Source organism: Mustela erminea, chromosome 3, assembly GCF_009829155.1.
Source record: "Mustela erminea isolate mMusErm1 chromosome 3, mMusErm1.Pri, whole genome shotgun sequence".
Taxonomy (NCBI): Eukaryota; Metazoa; Chordata; class Mammalia; order Carnivora; family Mustelidae; genus Mustela; species Mustela erminea.
The window spans coordinates 59572287-59598688 of record NC_045616.1 but is presented as its reverse complement, the minus strand read 5'-3'; the positions used below and the strand labels follow the sequence as shown (position 1 = coordinate 59598688).

At 43.3% G+C, this 26402-nt stretch overlaps 1 protein-coding gene across 1 annotated transcript in view; it reads left to right on the top strand.

Annotated features, from left to right (window-relative positions):
* THBS4 (thrombospondin 4) overlaps positions 1-26402 on the top strand; it is a 44210-nt gene that overhangs the window by 1628 nt on the left and 16180 nt on the right. The window contains exons 2-9 of the mRNA XM_032335865.1: positions 4279-4482; positions 18180-18427; positions 20728-20836; positions 21214-21296; positions 21634-21685; positions 21903-22114; positions 23656-23793; positions 25318-25386. Coding sequence (XP_032191756.1) covers positions 4279-4482; positions 18180-18427; positions 20728-20836; positions 21214-21296; positions 21634-21685; positions 21903-22114; positions 23656-23793; positions 25318-25386 — 1115 coding nt within the window. The remainder of the gene's footprint in view (positions 1-4278; positions 4483-18179; positions 18428-20727; positions 20837-21213; positions 21297-21633; positions 21686-21902; positions 22115-23655; positions 23794-25317; positions 25387-26402) is intronic.

Below are 26402 nucleotides of genomic sequence, written 5' to 3'. Positions count from 1 at the left end.
GCAGTTTCGTTCCTTTTGACGCCTTTCACCCATTGTCCCCATCCCAATCTGTTCTCTATCTATGAGCTTGGGTTGTTGTTGAAGATTCCACTTCTAAAGTAAAGTATTTGTCTTTGTGTGTCTCGCTTATTTCACTTAGCATAATGCCCTCAGGGTCCATCCATGTTGTCACAAATGGTGAGATTTCATTCCTTTTTATGGCTAAATGATATTTCATTATATACATATACCACATCTTCTTTATTCGTTCATTGTTAATGGGCACTTGGGTTGTTTCCATCTCTTGGTGGTTGTAAATAATGCTGCAGTGAACTTGAACCTGCGTATATCTTTTTGAATTAGTGTTTTTGGGGTTTGGGTTTCATTTTGGTTTTTTTTTTTTTTTTTAATAAATACCCATCAGTGGAATTGCTGGATTATATGTAGTTCTATGTTTAGTTTTTTGAGTATCCTCCATAATGTTTTCCATAGTGGCTGCACCAATTTACATTCCCACCAACAGTGCACAAGAAGTCCCTTTGTTCCACATTCTCATCCACATTTGTTGTTTCTCTTTGATAATAGCCTTTCTAACAGGTATGTGGTGATTACTCATTGTGGTTTTAATTTGCATTTCCATGATAATTACTGATGTGGAACACATTCTCTTGTGCCTGTTGGCCACCTGTAGGTCTTCTTTGGATAAATGTCTGTTCAGGTCTTCTGCCCACTTGAAAATCAGATTGTTTGGTTTTTTTACTCTTGAATTGTATCATTTCTTTATATATTTTGGATATTAGTCCCGTATCGCATAGGATTTGTAAGTATTTTCTCTCATTTGTATGTTATCTTTTCATTTTGTCCCAGGTTTCGTCTGCTGTCTGAAGCTTTTTTGATGTAGTCCCACTTAGTTATTGTTGCTTTTGTTGCCTTTGCTTTTTGATGTTAGAAAGGAAGCTTTTTAACGCAATTCAGAAGTTTTCTGGTTGAAGACATTATCTGGCAGTTTTGAATTTATGGCTATAATATTTTGTGTTATATGAATTCTTGACGTTTGAAGACACAACTTCATGGCGTGCTATGGTAGGGATTTTGCTGCTGCTTAGAGATGCCTGTTTAATGGGACTTGTAATCAGGCTATACTACCTAAATTACCCAGTTAATTTAGTTGCTGGAGATTATCAGATTAAGTCAAGTTTCTGATACATTCTTTTATTGAGTTAATTAGTCTTATAATCATCAGCTCAAGTGAATAATTTGTTTATATCCTTTCTCCTCTGAGCTGCCTTGCTCGTCTTATTAGTATGTATTCAATTTTCATACCACGGTGGCTGGGCTGATTGGTAGTAGTAATTTCACCTCTAACACTAGAAGGTTGCTTAGATCCCGGCACTATTACTAAAATGTAATAACATTAATAGAAAATTGTTGTGTCTCATTTCCTTTTCAAAACACTTTCCAAACTCGTTACTGACTAATCCCAACTCTGTCTCTAGAGAGAGCAGCCAATGGATTAGATGAACCTTGCAGATCGAAATAGAGTAAATTTAGCTTGAGCTAAATTATGAACGTAATCATAGATCAAGAATCAGGGATAGGAAGAGTTTAGTTTTGAATGCAATTCACATGCCTTAAACTCACATCTGCAGATTCCTTGTCCTGAATGGAACTTCTAGACATACTGTCTCTTTGTCCTCACTGCCCTGGTGGAAATGTAAAGCTTCCAGTTCTTTGGAAATTAAAAAATTCTGTTTCCCGGGGCACCTGGGTGGCTCAGTGGGTTAAAGCCTCTGCCTTCGCCTCGGGTCGTGGTCTCAGGGTCCTGGGATCGAGCCCCGTATCTGACTCTCTGATTGGCGGGGAACCTGCTTCCTCCTCTCTCTCTCTCTGCCTGCCTCTCTGACTACTTCTGATCTGTCAAATAAATAAATAAAAATCTTTAAAAAAAAAAATTCTGTTTCCCTTTTAGAGTATAGTAGGCAGCAGTATTCAAGTTTTGGGAGAATGTGGAGTACTGGAAGGAACATAATAGATCTTTTGCTTTCCAATACTTCTAGGATCAAATTCATTATTTTCTAAGACCCTACGGACACAGAAAAGAAACAATACAGATCTAGTATAAAGATGGATTGTCTTTTAAAGAGTAAACATTCTTGAGTAGCTAGGTTTTTGCCTCTTTGTTTTATAACTTTTATTTTTTTTCCTACTGCAAACCCAACACCTGTTCATTGTAAAAATAAAAATAAAAAATTGGGTAAGCCAAAGTAAAGTATATAAATGTATACTTATACAATCCAAAGAAAGCTACTATTCACGTTAGCATTCTGTTGTTCTGTCTTTGAAATCTTTTTATTTGCGGGGGTACCTGTGTAGTTCAGTTGGCTAAGTGTTTGCTTTGGGCTCGGGTCATGGTCTCAGGTCCCTGGGATTGAGCCCCACATGGGGCTCCTTGCTCACTGGGGAGTCTGTTTCTCCCTCTGCCTGCTGTTTCCCTAGCAGGGAGGAAAGGTCTGTGAGGTCTCTCTGATAGATAGATAATAAAATCTTTAAAAATTATTAGACAGTTTTATTAGACAGTTGTATGGGTATTTACCCCCCAAATACAGACGTAATGAAGAAAAGGGCCATATGTACCCCAATCTTCACAGCTGCAATGACCACACTCCCCAAACTGTGGAAAGAGCCAAAATGCCCTTCAACAGACGAATGGATAAAGAAGATGTGCTCCATGTATACAATGGAGTATTATGTCTCCATTGGAAAAGATGAATACCCAACTTTTGTATCAACATGGACGGGACTGGAGGAGATTATGCTGAGTGAAATAAATCAAGCAGAGAGAGTTCATTATCACATGGTTTCACTTACTTTTGGAACATAAGGAATAACACGGAGGACATTAGGAGGAGGATAGGAAAAGTGAATTGGGGGAAATTGGAGGGGGAGACGAAGCATGAGAGACTGTGAACTCTGAGAAACAAACTGGGGTTTTGGGGGGGCGTGGGGGATGTGCAAGCCTGGTGGTAGGTACTAAGGAGGGCATGTTTTGCATGGAGCACTGGGTGTGGTGCATAAAAAATGAACCTTGGAACATAAAATAAAAATTATTAGACAGTGTTAGAGGCTAAAGTTCCTGCAGGTTTGGAATTGTTCAAATAATATTTGTATAAACCAACAAATGCTAAGTAACTTCTAGTATTGCCCATTTGGCCTTTGCCTTTAAAATAACTCTGGGGGCACCTGGGTGGCTCAGTGGGTTGGGCCTCTGCCTTCGGCTTGGGTCATGGTCTCAGGGTCCTGGGATCAAGCCCCGCATCCGGCTCTCTGCTGGACAGGGAGCCTGCTTTCTCCCTTCTCTCTCTGCCTGCCTCTCTACCTTCTTGTGATCTCTGTCAAATAAATAAATGAAATCTTAAAAAATAAAATAACTCCGGATGTATACTCTTAGAATTTGCATAAATACAACAAAGCTTGAAAGTACTGCTGTCTTAAAAGCAATTTATATAAACACAAGTTTGGATTCTAGTTTTTGTAGACCACCTCTATCAGGTTACAGTTAAGAAAGAGAAACCCCATTGTTTTGTTTTTATGTCAGGATTTTTTTTTTTTTTTTAAAGTAAGCCCTATGCCCAGCGTGGGGCTCGAACTCACAATGCCAAGATCAGGAGTTGCGTACTTCACTGACTGGGCCAGCAAGGTGCCCCTGCATCAGGAATTTTAACAGGGAAATAATAGAGAACTGTAAATGCATAAAGGGAATCACTTGGGTCTAACAGAGGCAGCAAGTCATTTTGTGGACAGACTGTGTCCTACCACAGCCGTGCTTTCTTCTGCATTCTCTGTATTATTTATCACTGCCCAGGAAAGTACAGTTGTCTCTGGTACACCAGGTACATGAGGGACCCTAAGGCAGACATCCACTTCTTGGGGACATAAGAGAAACTGTGATTTGTGTGTTCTCGCCTGTCCCCTTTGTTCTCTAAGCCAGTAGTAAGCTTTTCCTAGTGGGCATTTTCAGAGCCACTTCTTCAGCCAAATGCAATTTAGAGTTTGCAAATTTAGTCTTCTCCTGGTCTCCTAGTCATGACCTAGTGAGGAGAACTGTGTTGTACTTTTTCTGGTTCACATGTCCAATCACTATAAGAGTGATAAGGAAGAATGGGTGATGTTAGCCCTGTGAAAAAATAACCGTGTTTGTTGACATTACTTAGATCTTGCTGTCAAACCGTGCCCCCTCAAAAAAGCAGATTTGTCTGAAACTTCTTTCACTGATGATCCCCTTCTCCCTGTTCTCCCCAGTCTTTGACCTTCTCCCATCCTCTAGCCAGAGGCTGAACCCAGCTGTTCTGCAGCCAATCCTGACAGACCCCACCCTGAATGAGGTCTACGTGATCGCCACCTTCAAGCTGCACACGAAAAGCTCAGCCACCATCTTTGGCCTTTACTCTTCAACAGACAACAGCAAATACTTGGAATTCACCGTGATGGGACGCTTGAACAAAGGTAAGCACGTTGGCAGAGATCATTTTCTTAAGAATCATCTTTTCCTATTCCAGCATTTGGGGTCGACTTGCCTTAAGATGCTTCTCTCCTACAATTTTATTTTCATCCGTCACTCATTTCAGTTTTCAGTACCAAGTTCTTCTTATTGTACATTGACCTGTTTGGGGAGGGCAAGTTGATATATGGCATGAGAATGAAGAATTGATTAGGGCCAAGATGCCCGTCCACCTGTTGTTGGGGATCCAGTTTGGAAAGGAACAGGACCCAGGACCTTTAGGCCACTGTCTTAGTTCGGGATGTTAGAGTAAATATTATAGACTGGGTGGCTCAGACAGCAGACATTGATTTCTCACAGTACCGGAGTCTGAGAAGTCCAAGATCAAGGTGCTGGCAGATTTTGTTTCTGGAGCAAGCCTGGGTGCTGTCACCTTCCTGCTCTGTCCTCACAGGGCCTTTCCTCCCTGAGCAAGCGAGTGGAGAGAGGGAGCTTCCTTTCCTTATAAGGATACAAATGCCATCCTGAGGGTCCCACCCTCATGACCTAATTTAAACCTAATAACTTCCCAAAGACCCACTTCCTAATACCACCACATGGAAGGTTGGGGCTTCAACACATAAATTGGGAGGGAGGGACGGACACAAACCTGCAGCCTAGAGCAGCCTCCCACCCCAATCTTCTGTTCCCTTGAGAGCATGTGGCTTAGCAGACCTCGCTCCCAGCTCTGCAAGCACTCTCCTGGACATGATGGGGAAAATACACCTGTCAGTGGCACTGAATGAACAGCTCTCCTTTCTACCTGTCTGACACCTGTTTGGTTGCTTGCTGTCAGATGTTCCACTATCAGCATAAGTTACTATGAATACTAAGAAGTGGCTCGCAGAGAGAAAGGTCACTATTTTTTCATCTCTTTCTCCTCCACCCGTGCCCTGAGGACACCACCTGTTCCTGCTTATTGAGGAATGTGACAGATACGTGTTCCTGCTGCCGCGTGCTTTTAATAAAAGAAAGGAAGGAGGACCGGTGCTTCTGGCGAGATTTCATGTTTATTTCAGCTGGCTTCACTTGCGCTGCGTCAGACTATCAGATTCCAATTGTGATTGAACACTCATATTTTCAGGTGTTAGGAGCTGGAAGAAATTCCTCATTCTTAGCTTTCGTGAGACTCCAGAGTTGACAGCAAGAAGGAATGGGATTTTAACCCCTTGGTGTGTCAATCCAACATCCCCCTTCCTTCTCCCCCTCCCCAACTCCAGCTCCTGCTCCGTCTGTACCTCATGCCATCCTGTCTTCTCAGACAGCATTTCCTGAACACATATTTAGAAAACATACCTTTTTTAAAAAGCTTTTATTTATTTATTTGACACACAGACAGAGATCACAAGTAGGCAGAGAGGCAGGCAGAGAGAGAGGTTGAAGCAGGCTCGCTGGTGAGCAGAGAGCCTGATGCGGCCGGATCCCAGGACCCTGAGATCATGACCTGAGCTGAAGGCAGCTTAAACCATGATCCGAGGAAGTCAGGCCAATGCTCTTCAATGCTCAGGCTCCTTCAGGGGCTGTGGTGAGGTCTCCAGTAGTGAAGGGAGTCTGGGAACATGGCTCAGAGATGCTCTAAGCACTCCTGCACCCTTTGCCCCATCCGTAGCCCCAATGGAAGGTGACTTCACTTCTCTCTCTGCCTTGACTCAGCCCCATTTGCCTCTCATCCCTGAAAGACCTGCTTATGTGCCACTAACAGGCTATTCTGTTTGTGGTCTATAAAAACCACCCTTCTTTATCCAAGGGTCAGTAGCTTCTCACAGAACTGTAATTTAGATGCATTGGAAGATTTTCGTTTAGCTCACCCAGCTTAGTGGCCAAAGGGCCCTCCGTAGAGTGAAAAGCCCAGCATCTCGCTGTTCACCCTCAGTGAATCACCCTCTCGGTTTCGAAATGGGCCAGTATGTGTGAGCCTATTGTGGAAGAATCTGTTGTACGGAAAAGCAAGGCAGGAACTTCCCAGAACTGACTTTTTCTGTTTGCTCTGTATGGGCAGAGGTAACGCTAGATGGGAGTAGAGGGGTCAGGGTGTTGGTGTGTCCTTTGGATAACCATCAGTCATAGGATTGGCCTGTAAATACCAGCTAATCCCCATGTTGATGAACACATCTCTACCTTCCAGCCTTGGAAAAGATAAATAGCTTTTAGAATTCTTTTTTTTTTTTTTTCTGTTTTAGTGGATTCAAATTTAATGTCGCTTATAAGTGCATAATAGCTTCTATAAGTCAAACCATAATCATAATTGAAAATTAGAACAGTTGGGTAGAAATATTTCCAGTAATAATGCAAATATTCAAGTGATCTGAATTGTGTATAAGCAATTATATACTAGATACTTATTATCATCAGTATATTCATGCTGATACTATTAATATATAAAATAAAACAATGAACAGCATTTCCTGAACACGTATTTAGAAAACATACTTTTTTTTAAAAGATTTTATTTATTTATTTGACACACAGACAAAGATCACAAGTAGGCAGAGAGGCAGGCAGAGAGAGAGGTTGAAGCAGGCTCGCTGGTGAGCAGAGAGCCCGATGCGGCCGGATCCCAGGACCCTGAGATCATGACCTGAGCTGAAGGCCGAGACTTAACCCACTGAGCCACCCAGTCACCCATAGAAAACAAACTTTTTTAATGAGAAACAAAATCTTGGGGCACCTGGGTGGCTCAGACAGTTAAGTATCCAACTCTTCATCTCTGCTCAGGTTTTGATCTGAAGGTTCTGAGTTCAAGCCCCTTGTTGGTCTCCGTGCTGGACAAAGACTCTTCTCAAAGTAGCCTCTTCTTAACTTCTTCGTGTACATCGCTCTATCAGTCCTCAGGGTAATTGCTTGAGTATTCAGAACGATTCAATAGTCATCTAGCTGTGCTCAAGGGAGGAGCAAGACTTGGGTTCTCCTACCATGTTGGCGTCTTAGCTCCCCTGACCCTGCAGTGTCCTCCCTTGAGAATTAATGGTGAGATGCCAGAAACACATCCAAGTGGATGTGTTTAAACCACGATCCGAGGCAGTCAGGCCAATGCTCTTCAAGCAGGGACCCCACAAGTGGCAGATCTGGGGAGACCCCCTCCTTCCTCCTCTGCAGTGAGCCTTGCGGAAACACACTACAGGAATCTGCTGAGTTTGGAGACTCCAAACAGGGCCATGTGCCAGAGATAGAAATGCTCAGTCACAGGCCCAGTGAGCTCAAGAGTGCAGTGGGCCAGAGACCAGGGAGATGGGAATGATTGCCGGCTTTTCTCTGATGTCATGCTTAGGAGCTCCTTAGGAGCTCCTACAGGACCAGAGACTCGAAGGCCGCCATCTTCATTCCCATCCTCCCTTAGAATTCTTTTTATTTTTTTAAAGACTTTATTTATTTATTTGACAGAGATCACAAGTAAGCAGAGGGGCAGGCAGAGAGAGAGAGGAGGAAGCAGGCTCCCCGCTGAGCAGAGAGCCCAATGCAGGGCTCGATCCCATGACCCTGGGATCATGACCTGAGCCGAAGGCAGAGGCTTTAACCCACTAGGCACCTAGAATTCTTTTTATAAACATTTTCTAACAGAATCCAGTAGTCAAAATCCTCAGAAAACAAAGAGCAATTTATACCAGAGTTTGGAGAGTTGAAGAATTTAACATGGAGAAGCTTCACTGGAGCAATAGGGAAAAATACAAAGATTTGCCAGCACTGGTGAATCTGAAGGTTCTAGGAAGGAGAAGCAGCCTTTCTGATGCGAACAAGGAGAACTCACTGGGGCCGTTAGCTCCCGGAAAGGGTGGGGCATGTGGTTGTGACTCCCCATTGAAGTGTTCATCGGTAAGGGCCTGACATAATTGGAGGGGGGTGGGGGAGAATCCTCCTCCCAGAAGGTGAGCCCCAGTCATCCTCTAGGGCCCTAGATGCGTTCCTATAGTAAACCAAAGTGGATTCCATGAAGACCGGGAAGCACAGGTTTGCTGCTGAGCTCTCTGCTTCTGCTCTCACGCTTCCAAGTCCTCCTTCCCGTGGCTGCCTCAGTACTGTTTATAAGCATAACTTGGAACAAATTATGCCTGACAGCAGAGACGTTTAGTGACTTCCCATTCTAAACTGAATAAGGTACAAATGTCCTTGCTGCTGGGCAGTCACGATTTTCTGCTGCATGACCCCCAACCACCTTTCCAATGTATCCCTCCTTCCAACCCTGCATGTAGGCTGCACTTGAGCCGGGTGTACTAGTTTCCATTCCCTGGGCCTTCCCACGCTGTCTGTCCTTCTCCACCCATTTACCCTCCCCACTAGGGCATTTCCTGCACTGTCTTCAGTTGCCGAATCCTACAGATGCAAGACCCATCTCCTATTCCTTCTGACATCTTTTATCATAGAACTTTGTCCTGTGGAAGGTGCTAACCTTAGCTTGCCTTGTACTTGAATTACCTGTAGGTCTTCTCTCCAGTACGTTGTAAGCTCCGTCAAAGCAGGCGCTGAGCCTCCCTTAGCTCATGTCTGTGTCTGTCACAGCACCTAGCACAGTGCATCGTAGATAGGAGTAGCTCATGGGCAAACTGAATAGAATAAATGGAGGCTGAGAAGAGTAGCCTTGTTTAAGAAGGCATGAGATGAGGTATTGTGCAAATTCCAGAAGCGCACAATGTCTGGCATGTAGTAGGTCTGGCTCGAATTCATTAAGGAATTAATGAATTTTGAAGACATTTAGATGAGGTTATAAAGGAAATACAGTATTTCTGGTACAAATGATCTATCAGTTGTTAGTAATACAGGTGGTAGAATCTTGATAGAAATAAGCATTCTGTAGAAACCACCTGGCTGGACAGAAGATCTGGGTGATGCTTTTCTTGTATCTAGCATAGGGCAACTTTCCAGTTAGTATTTTGAGTTTGAGTCACAGTTAAAAATTTTAACAGCTGTGTCCCCACGGATATGTCTCTAAATTGCTTAGCCCTGGTTTATTGTCTCTAGAGTGGGGGTGATAATAGCTACCTCACAGGTTGATTGCAAGAACTGAATTATATAAAGTATAATTTTTTTTAGACTGCAAAGCCCAATAAAAATTTGAGGTTCTTCCGTAAGTTTCTATAAGGTAGGTAGAAAGAAAGGGGGAGAGAGAAAGATCTCTACTTTTTCAACAACTCTCTTCTCAAGATGATTTGGCAAACTCTTGACTTGCCCTGAAAAGACCTTCACCTTTCAGAAAAAGCAAACGAGGGATGCCTGGGCGGCTCAGTGGGTTAAGCCACTGCCTTCAGCTCAGGTCATGATCCCAGGGTCCTGGGATCAAGTCTTGCATGGGGCTCCCTGCTCAGTTGGGTGTCTTTTTCTCCCTCACTCTCATGCACATGTTCTCTCTCAAGTAAATAAAAACCTTTAAAAAAAAAAAAAAAAAAGAGAGAAAGCAAACAAGAACTGCTTTTTTAGTCTTAATTTGATTGCCACAGAAGAACAACTTGGTGCTGTGGTAAGGAAGGGAACCCCAAGAATTTGCAGTAATGACTGCAGACAGTCAAGCTCCTTGGTCTAAGGATAGGATGTGTCAAATAGACTAATGGTTCACAGGGAAGCCTGTGGGCTAGAGAGAAATACAGTATGAGAGAGAGAGAGAAGGGTTTCAAAATTAGAATTCTGAACCCAGTACAGACGGTGGATAATGAGGTTTGTCAGACATTAATATTTATGGAGCCCTTATAATGTACCAGGACTGTGCTGAAGGCTCAACACTCATTTTCTTTTTAATCTTCACAGTACTCTTGTGAGGTACCCTTGAATTAGCTCAAGTTTAAAGGTCATGTACAGAAAATGGAAAGAGTTTTAGTGAAATTTAGGACAAACTCCTGGAGGGTTATATTATTATCCTTGCATTGGGGGATTACCTGGGAAAGAAAGCTGGGATTATTTGAAGGTAAATGGGTTCGCTAAAAGGCATGCTGAACTTTTTTAAAAGTAAAGATTCTAAGCTGATAGATCACAAAGATGCTGTGAGCATGACGTATCTTGGCATCAGAAAAGAATCTTATGAAGTCATTCATTATACCTTTCTGGATACTATAAAAAAAGAATGAGCTAGATAAATAGTACTGATAGGGGCTGGTAAGTTGTTTTGTAGCAAAGCATCTAGAGTTTTTGACAAGGCTCTATCTTGGTCATTGAACCATTGAACCTATCAGTGACTTAGGTGAAGACATAAAGAGTATTTTATCATGTTTGCAAACAGTACATAGCATAGCTGGAAAAGACGGTGGAACATGTTAGATGCTATCATCAAGATTAACAAGGTCCTACCATTCTGACAAACATGCCACAATCAGTCAGATGAAATTGAATGGGAATAAATGTAAGTCCATCATTTAGGAGTGAAAAATAAAATGCCAAAGTATAATATATAAGACACCTACCCAAGGAGTTCCAGTCAACAACATTAGGAACCAAGTAGTGTTGAGCACACAGCCTAACCTTTAGCAGATGTTTAGAAATGTTCGCTGAATGAATGAATGCAAAGATACAGCGATATGACAGTTTTTTTTAAATCTCCTTAAATTTTAGGCTTCATTAATGCATTTATGTGGCCAGATTAAGGCAGCTAAGGAGTCCCACCTTGTTGCTAAGTGTCCAGGCCACATCTAGAATATTGTCTCATCCTGGACACATTTCACAGGAACATTCTCAACTCCAGAATTGCCTTAAGGAGAGTCACCAAAACAGTAGTCTTCTAGACCCCATTTTTTTTTTTATGACCTCACAAATAAAAATGTTAGAGGATCTGGAGAAATAAAGGAACCAGATAGAAGACATGAAAGAGATGAAAGTTGTCTTCAGATATTTGAAGAATAGCGTTTAGATGAAGGATAAGACTCAATCTGTCTATAGCTCTGAAGAGTATAGTTACAGTATAGTTATAGTTATAGTATAGTTACAGTATAGTTACTGTCTGTTCCCTCTGACTCCACATTGTGGTGGGAGTCAGAGGGAACAGATATTGGCCCTGTATTTGGAAAATCTTGGCGAGTGATCCGAAAGTGAAATGGGTTTCTCTGCAAAGTAATTAGTTCCTTGTTCCTGAAAATGTGCTGGTAGAGGCTATCCTTTCATTGAAAGGATTTGTGAAGTGAGATGCTGAGCTAGATGACTTACAGTCCTCATATTCTGTGGTTCTGCTAAGGCCAGAGAGGTTCCATGGGCGCTTAAGGAATTGCTTGGCAACTCTCTCCTGCAAGCTGACCTTGGGATTTTGTACACAATCACAGCTTTGTCGTCCACCAGAGAGCTGAGGACATGATGAATCTCATAACTTTTCAAAATATAAAGCCCTCTGCAGATGTTTAATATCCTCACTGTGCTTCCTTTCCCTGGATGGTTTCCTTGCACAGGGCGTGTGTGTGTGCACGTGTGTGTGTGTGTGTGTGTGTGTGTGTGTGTGTGTGTAGGTAGGTACACTCTGTGTACTTTACCTTTGTTCAAACTGCTATAAGAAGACTTCAGAACCTCCAGACTGCATCCATCACACCTGGGAGTCACCCAGAGTACTTTCAAGAAACACGATTTGATGATTTACCTTTTATATGTCTTTCCAAAGCACTGAAGTTACAAAGACCCAGTGTATAGGGCATGAAGATAAATAAGCAAAGGCAAACAAGAGTATCCATCACAAGAGACATTAATGGCAAGAAGGCTTTTTTTTAATGTACAATTATTTAAAAAGAAGAGGAAAGGTTGACAGCAGTGGCTTTCATCATATATTTAAAAGTGCCAAAGAGCAAAGCCATTTGCCAAGCAAAGCAGAAAGCCCCAAACTACCTTTGCACGCTCGCTGCCTGCAGGCCAGGTCACTCTGAACTCTTTTCCCCAAGCAGACAAAATATTATCATTTCCAGTCCTTGAAAGCTGGCATCCTCCTTCATTGCTTTGACATTCAGTCCATCATAATATATTTGACTACCAAGTCTACTTTTTCAACAGCACCTTTTGAGAATTCTTTTCCAAGAAAACAGTATGTCCAATCTTCATTGCTGGGGTTTGCACTTTCATCTCCCGCCAGGCCGGGAGATGGTCTTTAATCAGGCTAGGCTCTGCGGTTCTGGTGTCAGGCTGGTATCCAGGCCTGGAAATAGAGCCATAAAATCAGACCCCAAATTGTCCAGTGTGCAAAGACGCGAAGTTTAGAAGGAAAGGATTTTCAAAAAGAAACCAATAGAACCTACCTCCCCCACATTGTTGAAGAGACTGTGGGTAAAAAAATAAAAAAATAAAAAATAAATCAGAGTGGATACATGAGTACTCTGATCTATTTTTCATTCAGTTGATAGTTGTATTTAGTGTTGTCAGATGCTATGGTATATGTATGAGAAAATTAATAAGAAATAGAATCCTAGTCTCAAGTGCTCTAATAGAGAAGATAAGAAATAAACACAACCCACCGTTGTGTAGCAGTTTATAGTTTCTGCATTTTCTTGTTTGGCTACCACTGAAACAATGAAACAGAAAAGCAATTATTATTAGCTCCATTTAATAGTTTAAGAAATGGACCCTTGGAGCACCTGGGTGGCTCAGTGGGCTGGGGCCTCTGCCTTCGGCTTGGGTCATGGTCCCGGGGTCCTGGGATGGAGCCCCGCATTGGGTTCTCTGTTCGGCGGGGAGCCTGCTTCCCTCCCCTACCCCCTTCCGCCTGCCTCTCTGCCTACTTGTGATTTCTGTCAAATAAATAAATAAAATCTTAAAAAAAAAAAAAGAAAGAAAAAGAAATGGACCCTTATCAAAGTGAACAGTCCCAGGGTCACATAAGTTATCAGGAATCTGGGCCATGACCAGACTGTGCATCCTGGGAACGTTGAGCTAGAAAAGCCCAGAGCAGGTGTTATGGGAACAGGAATGAGAACAACTGCCAGGCGTGGGGAGGAAGGAAGACTTCAGGGAGGAGGATGCATTGGAGCTGGATGTTGGCTTCCGCTGTGCAGCAGTGATGGGTCAGGAAAGAGAGGGATAGAGAAGAGAACGTTTCACAGAGAGGGAAGGACGAGGGAAGCCAGAGAAAGCTAGAGAGAGGTGAAAACGTAAGACAGGTTGTTCATGTCGGTGGGCATCAGCAGCACAGAGGGGAATGAAGCCAGGGGGAGGTTGAGCTAGTCCTGGGACGAGGAGTTCAGGTATGACGTATGAACCACTAGAGAGCTATTAAAAGATTTTATTTGCTTGTGGCGTGTGGCTTTGAGAAGGCAATTAACTTGATCAGAAGAGTCCTAAAAGGAGCTCAAGCTGTCAATCCAGAAAAATTGCCACAAGAAAACTTCAGTAGGAAGGTGAGTCAGGAATCTGGGGTCACCTCCAGCGATAGAAGGGCATAGAGGTGGGAGACACCACACGGAGCCCTGCAACCTTGGGTTATAATCAGATGTGCACGGGTCTTTGTACTGGCCCTGAGAGAACCGGGTTGAGAGCCCCAAGAAGCTGATTTCAGCTAGTGGTGAGTGAAGAGAGAGTATGAGAACTCAGCAAGTCTCCGCTGAAGGAACAAAAATGCGCCCAATGACTGTTTTCCCGAGTGGAGTTCTCCTAGAGGTGGTGATGGGCAGAGGTGTGGAGGACCCAGGAGAAGACCACTGCTTCCTGCTTCAGGAGGCCGGCTCTGCACTCCTGCTGGAGGAGGAAATGATTGTGTTCCTGGCGCTGTAGTACTTCCCCTCTGTTTTGCTCTCTGTCCGCGGTGTGTGTGTGTGTGTTGGGCTAAGCTAGGGCTATGTGAACACTGGGAAATGGGACTAGAGAGAAGAAGGCAGCCATGTCTGTTCTCTATGTCTGTTCTCTGCTGTTCCAGTGGTGCTGTCTCTGCAGAAGGTCAGGGACACTTCTACCCAGCAGGCTGCAGGCTCCTGGAGCCAGAGCTTTCAACTGTTTCTGGACTTGCTATGACTGATGTGAAAACATTGAGCTTCCTGAGCAGGTGACTGTCTGCCCTCTGGGGTAGTCTTACTCCTCTGAAGATAAAATAAGTATTAAAGCACTGAAGTAAGGAGTTTGCAATAAAACAGAAAAATGAAAAATGGAAGCCATAAGAGGAATGCAAATGACTGGATCAAATATGAAGAATGGCAAATGTCAACGCACTTGATAATTTTTCTGTGAACAGACACCGTGAAGACGGAAGTTTCCATAATTCTTCTTGTCCTTTTTTTTTTTCTTTTTCTTCTTGCTATTGTCACAAGATCTAATAGCACAAGGAATTTGTCATTTCAGTATTGCATTGCAACACAGAGCAAGGCAGAAGTGTAGAATGCCCTTAAATGACAGCATGAACACGACAGGAGGTTTTGCTGCCTGCAATGGATGTTGAATTGCCACTCTCCAAACTTTCTAATTTATATATGAAATGCTTTCAGTGCCATCGTTGCATTATTCATCGAAAGTGCACATGCACAGTGTTCAGTGGGCACCTGTGACATGCAAAGTATTCCGCTGGGTACTATTTATGAAATTAAACTCGGTGATCCAGTTGTGAAAAGAAATCATGGCCCACATGCCCTGGAAGGCCGGTTAAAAAGCAGACAAGATGCCCATAACAATATGTTTCCTTTGAAATCCACAGAAATACCAGGTTGGGGAAGAAAACCAAGGCCGTTTGTTTTAAGCCACTAGAGGTATCCTCTCCAACATGTTAATATACGGAGTCTGGGGTCGCCTGGGTGGCGCAGTGGGTTAAGCCTCTGCCTTCAGCTCAGGTCCTGGGATCGAGCCCCGCATCGGGCTCTCTGCTCAGCAGGAAGCCTGCTTCTCCCACTCTCTCTGCCTGCCTCTCTGCCTACTTGTGATCTCTCTCTCTGTCAAATAAATAAAAATCTTTAAAAAAAAAAAGATATGAGGAGTCTGGATTGTAGCTGCAAGGAGAATAAGGACGTGTTGACTCTACGTGTCTGTGACCTCAGTGAAGCTCGGTGGTCCCAGTGGCATTTTCATAGGCCTGTAAAAACTCCGGGTACCCCTGGGTGGCTCAGTGGTTTGGGCCGCTGCCTTCAGCTCGGGTCATGATCTCAGGGTCCTGGGATCGGGTCCCGCATCGGGCGCTCTGCTCGGCGGAGAGCCTGCTTCCCTCTCTCTCTCTCTGCCTGCCTCTCCATCTGCTTGTGATTTCTCTCTGTCAAATAAATAAATAAAATCTTTTAAATAAATAAATAAATAAATAAATAAAAAATAAAAGTTGGCGACGCCTGGGTGGCTCTGTTGGTTGGACGACTGCCTTCGGCTCAGGTCGTGATCCCGGAGTCCCCGGATCGAGTCCCACATCGGGCTCCCAGCTCCACGGGGAGTCTGCTTCGCTCTCTGACCTTCTCCTCACTCATGCTCTCTCTCACTGTCTCTCTCTCTCAAATAAATAAGTAAAAAATCTTAAAAAAAAAAAGTGTACAATTTAAAAACAAAAGAGAGAGAGTTTTAAAAGTTGAACTAGTGGGACACCTGGGTGGCTCAGTCGGTTAAGCATCCGACTCTTGGTTTCGGCTCACGTCGTGGTCTTGGGGTCTCAGGGTAGTGGGATCAAGCCCCACGTCTGCTGTCCCTCTCCCTCTACTCTCTCCCTTCTCTCTCTCTCAAATAAATAAAGTCTTTAAAAAGACATGTTTTGGTCCGTTTTCCCCCTTTTGGGTACCATATGGGCCTCCAGTTTCTAGCTATGCAGTTACTATTTAAATTCTCAACAATATTAAATAGAGGGGTAAAAATTCTATGGTATCCTGTATTTACAATATCTCAAGAATTTTTACTCCTCTTTTCTTCCTTCCTGTTCTTTCTTTTCATACCACAGTGATTTATGTCTTATCAGCCCTTTACTTCAGAAAACATAGTACTCTACCATCGTCCTACGAAGGCCTTCTAGCCAGTCTTGTCTTGCCAAGTCTTACCAATTCTTTTCTCTTAGTAAGCAAGCTGTGGTGACCACATAAGCAGAAAAGAAGATCTCCTTACTCCTCCTGGCGTCTCCCTACAGTACAGAACCTAAAGCCATCTGGCCCTCTCCGGCCATGGTCAAATGGAAAAGCAGACCTAGTCTTGTGGGAATAACAACCTAGAAAGTGTAATATATTTGGAGGAAGTCTTCGAGTAAACTCAAAAGTTTCACAGTAGTGATTATTTTCTCTGGCAGTACCACAACATAAACAGGCTGGTGACTCCATGAGGCAGCACCAAGTTGGTACAGAAAAGGTATCTGAGGAAAAATAGTCCAAGTTACTTGCTACAAAGCATACAGCTTGATGGAAACACAGTCTGGGTATAGATGTGTAAGTCATTGCTTCTTTTTTGTGTATTGTATAAGTAATTAATGTTTCTTGTGCAAAAATTAGACAATAAAGATGAGCGAGAGGAAAAATTCATCATCCAAGCAACCAGCAATGACCACATTAATGTTGACATATTTCCTTCTAATTTTCTGTATATTTTTTCTGTATGAGATTACACGGTGACTCAACCCTTTTTTCACTCAGCAAAACACTGGAAACATTTTTGGGTTTTTAGCATGCACCTATTCCATAGTATTCCATTTCATGATTATATCATAATTTAAGTAGCCAGCCCACCCTCTCTTTTTATACATACGTGTTGTGCCAAATTTTTCTTATATATTTCTGAAATGATTGTTTCTGATAATGAACTTGGGTTTGGCAACGGTACCTTTGAACGGATCTGGAGGTGTTCTTGGTAGGCTCACTAAGCCCTTGGAAGCAATTCACTTTGGTCTTTATAGCAAACCTCACCCAATGGGCTTTACTCCCAAAGGCTCAGCAGCCAGGAATAGATTTTTAGCTCAGAGCTCAACAAATTCAAGACCATAATGGAGTAAAACCAGACAGAAAACCAGAATCCTAAAATACGTCTGAATTTTCATTTAACAAAAAAGTGAAAATGCTTGAGCTTAATAAGCTAAGTGAATGGATAGCTACCTACATAGAAAAACAAAACAAAACAAAAAAAAAAAAAAGAGAGAAGATGAGGTGATGGATCCTCTTCTAGTCCTTCTTTTGTGACCATGGGTATCTTCGGTTCTCTGAGCGTTGTTAAACTGAAGATGGGTTGTTGAGGGACAGTATGACAGATTCTGCTCCTTTCGGTATATGCTTACACAGGCCTATCTCCATACATCACCTTCTTTTAGTCATGGAATAAGCCACAGTCAGTTTCAAATTCTGGTCCTGCCACTTAAGACGTCCTTGAGCAAGTGCCTTCCCTTTCCTAAGCTTCACTTTTGTCATCTGGAGTTATTCCAATTTGCTAGTTTGCAATGAATAGAAATTAAATGTTGAAAGCAGCTCAGGGCAGCGCCCAGCCCCCCAGTGTAGTGCTCAGGAAATATTTGGTCAATTAATTTATGCGTTGAAGAGCTTACTTGGATTTCAGTTGACTTTCAATGCGTTCTGCTTGCTCATTGTACTTATTGCTGTCTGAACTAGTGTGTTTTCAGATTTACCACCTATACTGTCTTCGCATGAGCACAAAGCATCCTCAGTAACAGAGTGGCTTACCAGCGCCTAGAACAATGGATGGCACTTAAGATGTTGAATATTTCTGCTTCCAGCTTCCTTGGATTCTTTTCCGTAACCGGGCCTTGTGACCTAGAGGCTCAGCAGAGACCTGCCCCACGCCCCCAGCCCCACTCCCCTTATCTCATCATTGACTGGTATGTGCTTGCTTCCAGCCATCCTCCGTTATCTGAAGAATGACGGGAAGATTCATTTGGTGGTTTTCAACAACCTGCAGCTGGCGGATGGTAGGCGGCACAGGGTCCTCCTGAGACTGAGCAACTTGCAGCAAGGGGCTGGCTCTGTAGAACTCTATGTGGACTGCACCCAAGTGGATTCTGTGCGCCATCTCCCCAGAGCCTTTTCCAGCCCCTCCCAGAGTCCCGAGTCCATTGAATTGAGGACTTTCCAGAGGAAGGCACAGGTAGGAACCCACAAACCATCCTCCAACCTGGAAAGATGGGCTGCCCAGGCTCAGGGAGGGCAGAGGAATGTGCCGAGGTCAGGAGTGGGTCTGACTGCATAATTCTAATCACCTGGGGAACTTAAACTCTTGCTAGAGGGCCCACCCTCAGGATCAAGTGAATCAGAATCTATTGAAATGGTGCCAAGGTGTAGGTATTTTTAAAAATACCGATTCTAATGGGAAGCTAAAATGGAAAGCTTCTGCTTTAGATGCTATATGAAGACCTTTGGACATAATTGCAAAGTTGGAAAGGATTAGCAAAAATTAAAGAAAACAATCTTAAGGGACACCTGGCTGGCTCAGTTGGTAGAACATGTGACTCTTGATCGTAGGGTCATGAGTTCGAGCCCCATGTTGGGCATGGAAATTATTTCAAACAACAAAAAACAAAAACAAAATCTTAGGGCAGTAGGATGATATAATTTTAACCTTTCTATGATGATAGTATTTATTACTTTAACAAAAGTGATAAAGAATGAGTAGAAACTGCCAAGAACTTAGAAACAATATTTTTCAAAGGTCTTATTAGAGCATCCCTAACAAAAGGGACCTCATTGCCAACTTAGTTCCACAAGGCCTTGAAAGTTCCATCATGTCTGTTGTCTGTTTTATGCCATATTGATGGTATTTTTCATTATATCATGGCACCTACTGTAAAAATTGCCGCATGTATTTCTTTTAAAAAATTTGTGTTAGGAGATAGTTTCCTATGAAGAACTAGCATTCTTTGTCCTTTCCATTAATTATAACTATAACTGGTCATAGTTCCTGAATTTTATCTGATATGGAAGTCAATGCCAAAATCAGTAACTGTATTCATCTGTTATGGCCCATAATGTTATTTTCTGTGCCTCAATCCGCACTTTGCATTTATGTTTTATTATTTTATTATACGTGCTTTAGTTACAAGCTGCTCTGAGCCCTTTGTACAAAGGGCTGGGAATAAATAGCAATATCCATTACAACTAGGAATGCTGAGAAGTTTTATATAATAATGTAAAAACTATCAATCTGATACTAGAATTTTGTGCTTGGAAAATAGGAAGCATCTTCAAGCAGAAATTTCAAGAAAGCTAAAATTCAAAGATTTTGTTTTGTTTTTGCAGAAAAAGAGAGAAAGATGTTTACATACTTAGTGTAGATTTCCATAGACAAAAAAATAGTGAAGAGAGAGATATGCTGAACTTTATTTCTGAATCCCTAGGGTAGCCCAAATAATCAGAATGATAGAAATTGTGTCACTGACATTTCAGAAATTCATGTCTACCACCAAATAAGTCAATTTCCAAAAGCCAGGAGTCAGCCGTGACAGGGTCAACAGAAACTATACCTACTGGAATTTTTTCAAAAGTTCTAAATCCTTAGACGATCAGAGACCCTCACACTCTATCTTCACAGTCACCTCATTTATTCAGTGAATTAACAAATAGGTATATTCTAGGCATTAGGGAAAGCATAGGAGGCAAAACAGTCATGGCCCTGCCCCCACAGAGCTCATAGCCTGACGTCCAAAACAATATCCATTATATAACACGTGTTGTACGCATCATAACTCAGCTAAATTAAAAAGTAGAACTCTGAAAATCCTCAGCATCCTCATTTTTAAATTAAAAGGAGATGACTTTACATTGGCAATTCACATAAACTCTTTCTGTCATGAACATATAATGGTCCGATTAAAAGTTACAAGATAAAGCAGTAAGGAAATTGACCTTGGGACTAACAATAAATGATTGACATCAACCCAAAATGTAAACATACGATCCCAGCTACCTAATAACCCTAGAGTATACTGCTTCTTCATTCTCCTAGCCTGGGACAATCAGGGATTTCGCTAAAACTTGGAGCTAAGACATCCTAAAAACAATCATCTTTAAAATTGAGATCAGTATCTTTTTTATTATGGTCTAAGCTCCATAAATAAAGGCCAGACAATTCTTAATAGGCTCCTGACACAAAATAACTTGCTTACCATGAAACTCAAAGCCTTTCCTGGCCTAGGATCCACCTTGATGCACCCTCAGGCCAAGCTGGAGGCTCACATATTCCTAGGCTGTTGGCTCCTTCCATATTTGCTTCAGTCAAGAGGATAGGGCTGGCCGGTTTCAGGAACAAAATCAAACCCACAGAATTATGTCAGATGTCAGAGTCCAAGGATACAGGGCTACTTAGGCTGTTAGGAAAAGTGTGTGAGTATGTGAGCACATTACCTTCAGAGCAGCGGCAGCAGCATGTGGTATGGATGTGATTTCTTCCAGGACTTCTTGGAAGAGCTGAAGCTGGTGGTGAGAGGCTCGCTGTTCCAGGTGGCCAGCCTGCAGGACTGCTTCCTGCAGCAGAGTGAGCCGCTGGCCACGGCAAGCACAGGTGTGGGCTCTGGGGCGGGTGGTACACCTCCATCGGTCCAGATAAAGCCTCAGACCCCAAGGGCCCTGGGTCCCACCCCTGAAAGGGGGACTTCGGCAGAGAACCCCAATAGGATGTGTCTACAGAGATCTCTTGTGCCAAAGTCCAGGACAAGAAAATATGTCCATTGCACTTTTGTTTTTATAGCTCAGGAATCTGGGCTAACAGCCAGTGGCCTCAGTATCATTTTTTAGGTGAATTAGATGAATAAACCCAAGTTAAATTCCTGTACGTTAGGTATTTGTTGTGATGGTTCCCTGGGAAGTTACTGGTTTTCAAGGCACTGGAGGAGCGTCTGCTCACAGCTGAAGGCCCTTTGCTTTTTGCTGTTGCTACAGGAGACTTTAATCGGCAGTTCCTGGGGCAAATGATGCAGCTAAACCAGCTACTGGGAGAGGTGAAGGATCTTCTGAGACAGCAGGTAATGGCAAGGACATCAGAAAACACTGGTCCTGCCGGAGCAGCTCATTGTATGAGCGAGCAGAGCTGCAGAGGCCGCAGAGGCGGGCAGGCGGGCAGGAGGCCAACCTCAGGCGCCCCGTGCACCCAGCTCCCTGGAGGTCTGTTAGGAGGGCTCTGGAAATGGGGGTCGGGTACGTGAGAAACACGGTGGCTCGGAGCAGAGAGGGAGCCCTCAAGGGGTACCTGAGCACTCCTTTAAGAAGCGTTTACTAGATTGCTACCCGGGAATGCTTTCATTCCCAGATTACATTTCAGATCTCCTTTTCCATCTTGTTTTTTCTTCCCCGTTTCTCAAGGTCAAGGAAACCTCATTTTTGCGGAACACTATTGCTGAGTGCCAGGCTTGCGGTAAGTGCTGTTCCAGTAGCTGCTTTGTTCGGAGTTGTTTGGGCAGGGGAGGATGGTTGGAGAGCCTGGGGTGAGGCGACACTGACGGTGGCTTCTGGATGGTTGGCACCAAGTTGGAGGGAAGGGAGAGCTTGTTGGGAAACCAAACTTTGTTTTGTATCAGCTGTGTGTGTTTTGCTGGTGGTCAGTAGGTCTACGGATTATTGCTTTTCTCTAGGTCCACTCAGCTTTCAGTCTCCAACCCCAAACACACTGATGCCCCCGGCGCCCCCCGCACCCCCGACACCCCCGATACCACCCGTGCGTCGCTGTGACTCCAACTCGTGTTTCCGCGGCGTCCGCTGTATGGACACCAGAGACGGCTTCCAGTGTGGGCCCTGCCCTGACGGCTACACAGGAAACGGGGTCACCTGTTCTGATATCGATGAGGTAACAGTTCACCTCGATGGGGTGGGGGCTCCCTAAGTGTCTTGGACACCCTGCAGCCAGGTGGCTGTCCTGGGGTGTCCTCTAGCAAGGTGGAGGACTTGGGGTGTCCTCCAGGTGACATAACAACTACACCCTTGTGAACCCTGAGAGAGCACGAGCGACCACGAGCAGGGGGACATAGTAGGCGTGACGCACCATGGTGGCGGCATGGATCATGTCTCCTTGCTCTGTCTGCAGCTCGTCCCCCAGGCCGTGTTGATACCCTGCAGACATTGGTGCTTCCAACGCTGATTATTTCTGCTGTGCGATCAGCATTACAGTTTTGATTTTTCTACACTTCTACGTATGGGGGCAGGGGAGATCTGTGTTAGGTTGTATTTCAGGGCTTGCAACTAATTTCTTCAGCTTTCCTAAACTGGAAGTGCAGATGGGCATCTCAAACCAACAAGACCTGTTTGAGGAGGTCCTGTAATCTGTGAGTAATCAGAAGTGCTGAAGGACAGAGCCAGAGACACACATACAGCGAATACAGGCTGCTTGGCTGGCTTGCAAAGCCTCTGCAGGAGACTGATTCAAGGGCACAGCTAACCAGTCTTGAGTCCAGTCCCACAGCAGTGTTCACATGTGTAGCAAGGCTACCGTGAGAATATGCCTTTCTCTTCCCACCAGGCTAGAAGGACAAAGAAGGGGCATGCAAGGAGTTTAGGGGTGTGCGTGCGCACACGCACGCACACACACACACACACACACAGCTCTGCAGGCTCATGGTAGGACTGGGCTAATTACCTCCTCGGTAGTAAGCAATTAAGATGGCCTGTAGTAATCCCTCAATTGGAGAATCATTGTGCATGTGTCACAGAACTGCATCTGGTTTCTATCTGTGAGCTGGAATTTTCGTCCTTTTGAAAGTGCAGGAAGTGGTCATGTTTTTTACATTAGTTGAAGTGGTTAGGAAAAAAAAAAACAAAACCAGTCTCCTAGACTCCACAGAGAGCTTTGGAAGAGCTGTGGACTTGAGAGGACATGAAGGCAGGCACAGCCCCAGTAGACCACATCTTACAAAGACACAAGTGCTCTGGCTCTGTCTTCTCTGGATCCCTTCAGTGGAGAAGCTGGCCCAGTAGTCTGTTTGGATTCCTCTAACAGCCAGCTAACAAGTGGTCCCGGAGCACTGTCCTTTCGTGGCAATTTTTCTATTACAAGGTAGAATATCAGGGAATTGACACTGGGAGGTAGACTGGTGATCATGAAGGACCTTTTCACTTGGCCGTGCCATTCTCCCGTGATTCAGCAAAACCCACTGAAATGTAACCCCATCCTGTGTGTGTCTGGGATTCTTTGGGTAACGATGAAATAAGAAGCTTTTATTTCCTTTTACCACTTTGGGCACCAACTAATGGATGGTTAGGCAAAGGAGCACATCCGAGTGGATGGATGAAAGTTTGTGTTTTCCCTGTGACGCTAAAGACTTTGTTTTTTATTTTTGTTTTGTGTTTTGTTTTGTTTATTTATTTTTTTTGTTTGTTTGTTTTCCTTTCCAGTGCAAATACCATCCCTGCTACCCAGGCGTGCGCTGTGTGAACTTGGCTCCCGGCTTCCGGTGTGAGGCCTGCCCGGTGGGCTTCACCGGGCCTGTGGTACAGGGTGTCGGCATCAGTTTCGCCAAGTCAAACAAGCAGGTGGGCTGAAGTGATGGTCTTTCTATTCATTTTTTTAATCTGAATTACCAACTGAAAAACTTTGGTTTGTTCCCACCTCTTTCATTATAACCTCTTTGAACAGTCAGTGCCACGTGGAATGTCACAGGACCCTGCGGGCAAATGAGGACGCTTTCCGCTCATTTCTGAGCAATTATGTTCATCCTGTCTAGTAGGAAGGAAGCTCTTAAGTCAGGATAATAGAGCATCACTAGGAGAACAGTGAGTGACGTAATACTAAACACGTGGCGAGATTTCCAGCCTCTTCTGTTAGCCATTGAACATTTTGTCCCACAGAATAACTTGAGAATCAGGGAAACAAATAAAAGCTTTGAAAAATTAGGTCACTTTTATAGAGTCACTGTGGCTGATAAGAAGCTGTTTCAGAGATGAGAGGAATTCAAGAGTAGAAATAACCCCCTGAGGAAACCCCCTTCTTCTTTATAAGCTATAAATTGCCATAAAGCACTTGAGCACTTTGTGACAGTCTCCATTTATTTCTAAATGTTCTACTATATCGTGGCCGTTATTTAACTGACTGACTGTGAAATTCTTTTTGATGTTTTCAGCCCTTGAAAATGGTTGGTCTATAAATATATTTTACTACCTTAGCGAAATTATTAGATTGAAGAAGGGCAGGGGTTCGTTATTTTCTAGCTGCCTATCAAAGGACGCTAGAGGGCATCGTTTTTTAGACTAGAAAAAGGAGGCAAGCTGGACACGTAGGAGTGACAAGAAGCCGTTAGAGTAATGACCCAGAGTTTTTCTTCCTCTCTTCTAAAGACAAAATCTCCAAGACCAAACCAAGGAAAATAGACAAAACGAAATAGTCAGTGCTTTATGTGCGCTAGTAAGATTTCCAGCAGTGTGGTGGACGGAACTGAAGTAGAAGAGAGTCAGCTCGCCACAGCCTAACAAATTCAAGTTCATGGGACATGGGAGCTGGGTGTCGGCGCCAGGAGTGGGGATCTGGGGTTTGAACATCTATGCACACCTTGGGAAAGTCCTAACGCCCCTGCAGAAAGACACAGCCTCAAAGAGCTACCCTACCTGTTAGAAGGAGATGAGAAAACCGCTAGCCCTCGCAAGTGACAAGGAAGCTGGATGTCATCTCTGGGACATGGTCGACAAAAAGGGAAATTGCCCACAACAAATCGAAGCTTCAGGGTTGTACAGTATACTGCTAGGAGCTTCAAATCTATGTTACACATATAATGTGAGAATAGGAGCCAGAAAATTAACAGAAAAATTAGCCCTGGAGTAGGAAAATCCCCAGGGCCCTGGCTAATGTGAACACCATACTTCTTGTGAAATACCAGATCAGCAGCTATCACTTGAAATTGGGTTAGGTACAGAGTGATACAAACACAAGGAGGTGGCTAAAATGATGCTCCTCTTAGCATTGTACCTGAAATTTCATGCCTTCACACAAATCTATCAAAACAAAGCAAAATTTATTTGCATTTCTGCTTAAACAGAGTATCTCTTTGAACTTTCCTGCACTAGGTCTGCACCGACGTTGATGAGTGTCGAAATGGAGCATGTGTTCTCAATTCTATCTGTATTAACACTTTGGTAAGTATTTTTTCATGGAGGGTGTTATCAAAGCAGACCAGTTATTGAAACAAGTGTATGTTTATAAATCATAACCCCAAAATACACATAGAACAGATGGGCACAATATATCTGATTGGCATATGAAGATAAAAGTTCATATTGAAAAAGAGCTTTCCATGTAAGAATAATCTTATAAGTAATTTCTATATGTAAAAATTTATAATAATTTATATATAAATTTTATATATAATAAATTTTTTATATAAAAAAATTTTTATAAGTGCCAGACTTTAATTGAAGTTGCCATGTTAGGCTTTCAGAAAAAAATTTATTGAGTAAACCATTGATCTTTTATTTTAAAAACGTGAAGATCTTCTGAGTTTATATGGTTCAGAATATGCATTGTATTGGTGATGACACAATCCCCAAAGAGTATTCATTATTTTTAGGAATCTTTTCAAAAGTCATTTGTATTAAAATGCTTAGCCCTTGGGGGGGGTCCAAAATGTATATTCTGGTATATATTCAGAAATATATGTATATTTCTGAAAGTTCTTGTCCACTGATTGCAGGATAGAGGTGTGGCCCAGTAAACTGTCCACAAGAGAGCCACTGAGTCCATGACAAAATGGCGGCTTCCCACTTGAGGTCCATGGGAAAGTTATCCCATCTCTAGGTTCCTAGTTACCTTGTATGTAAAAACATTTTATAAATAACAAATCACATATTTGAATCTTGACAACCATTTTGTCTCTAGGCACTATTATTCCCATTTTAGAGTTGATGTTGCTGAGCTGTGGGAAGGTAATGGGGCCCAGGCCTATCATCTCCTAAGGCTTCCGGTCTGGCCACAGAGCCTGTGTTCTCATCCACACGCTCTGCTGCTGTTGCTTCTGGGCTTCTCCCCTGGGCTGTCTTACCTCGTGTGCCGATATCGATTTGGGAGACCCTGACCTGAAGGGAATCACTCACACCACCTGGGGGAGGGAAACCGGATGGTAGAGCTCTCTAGAAAGTAGAACTCCAGCGAACCT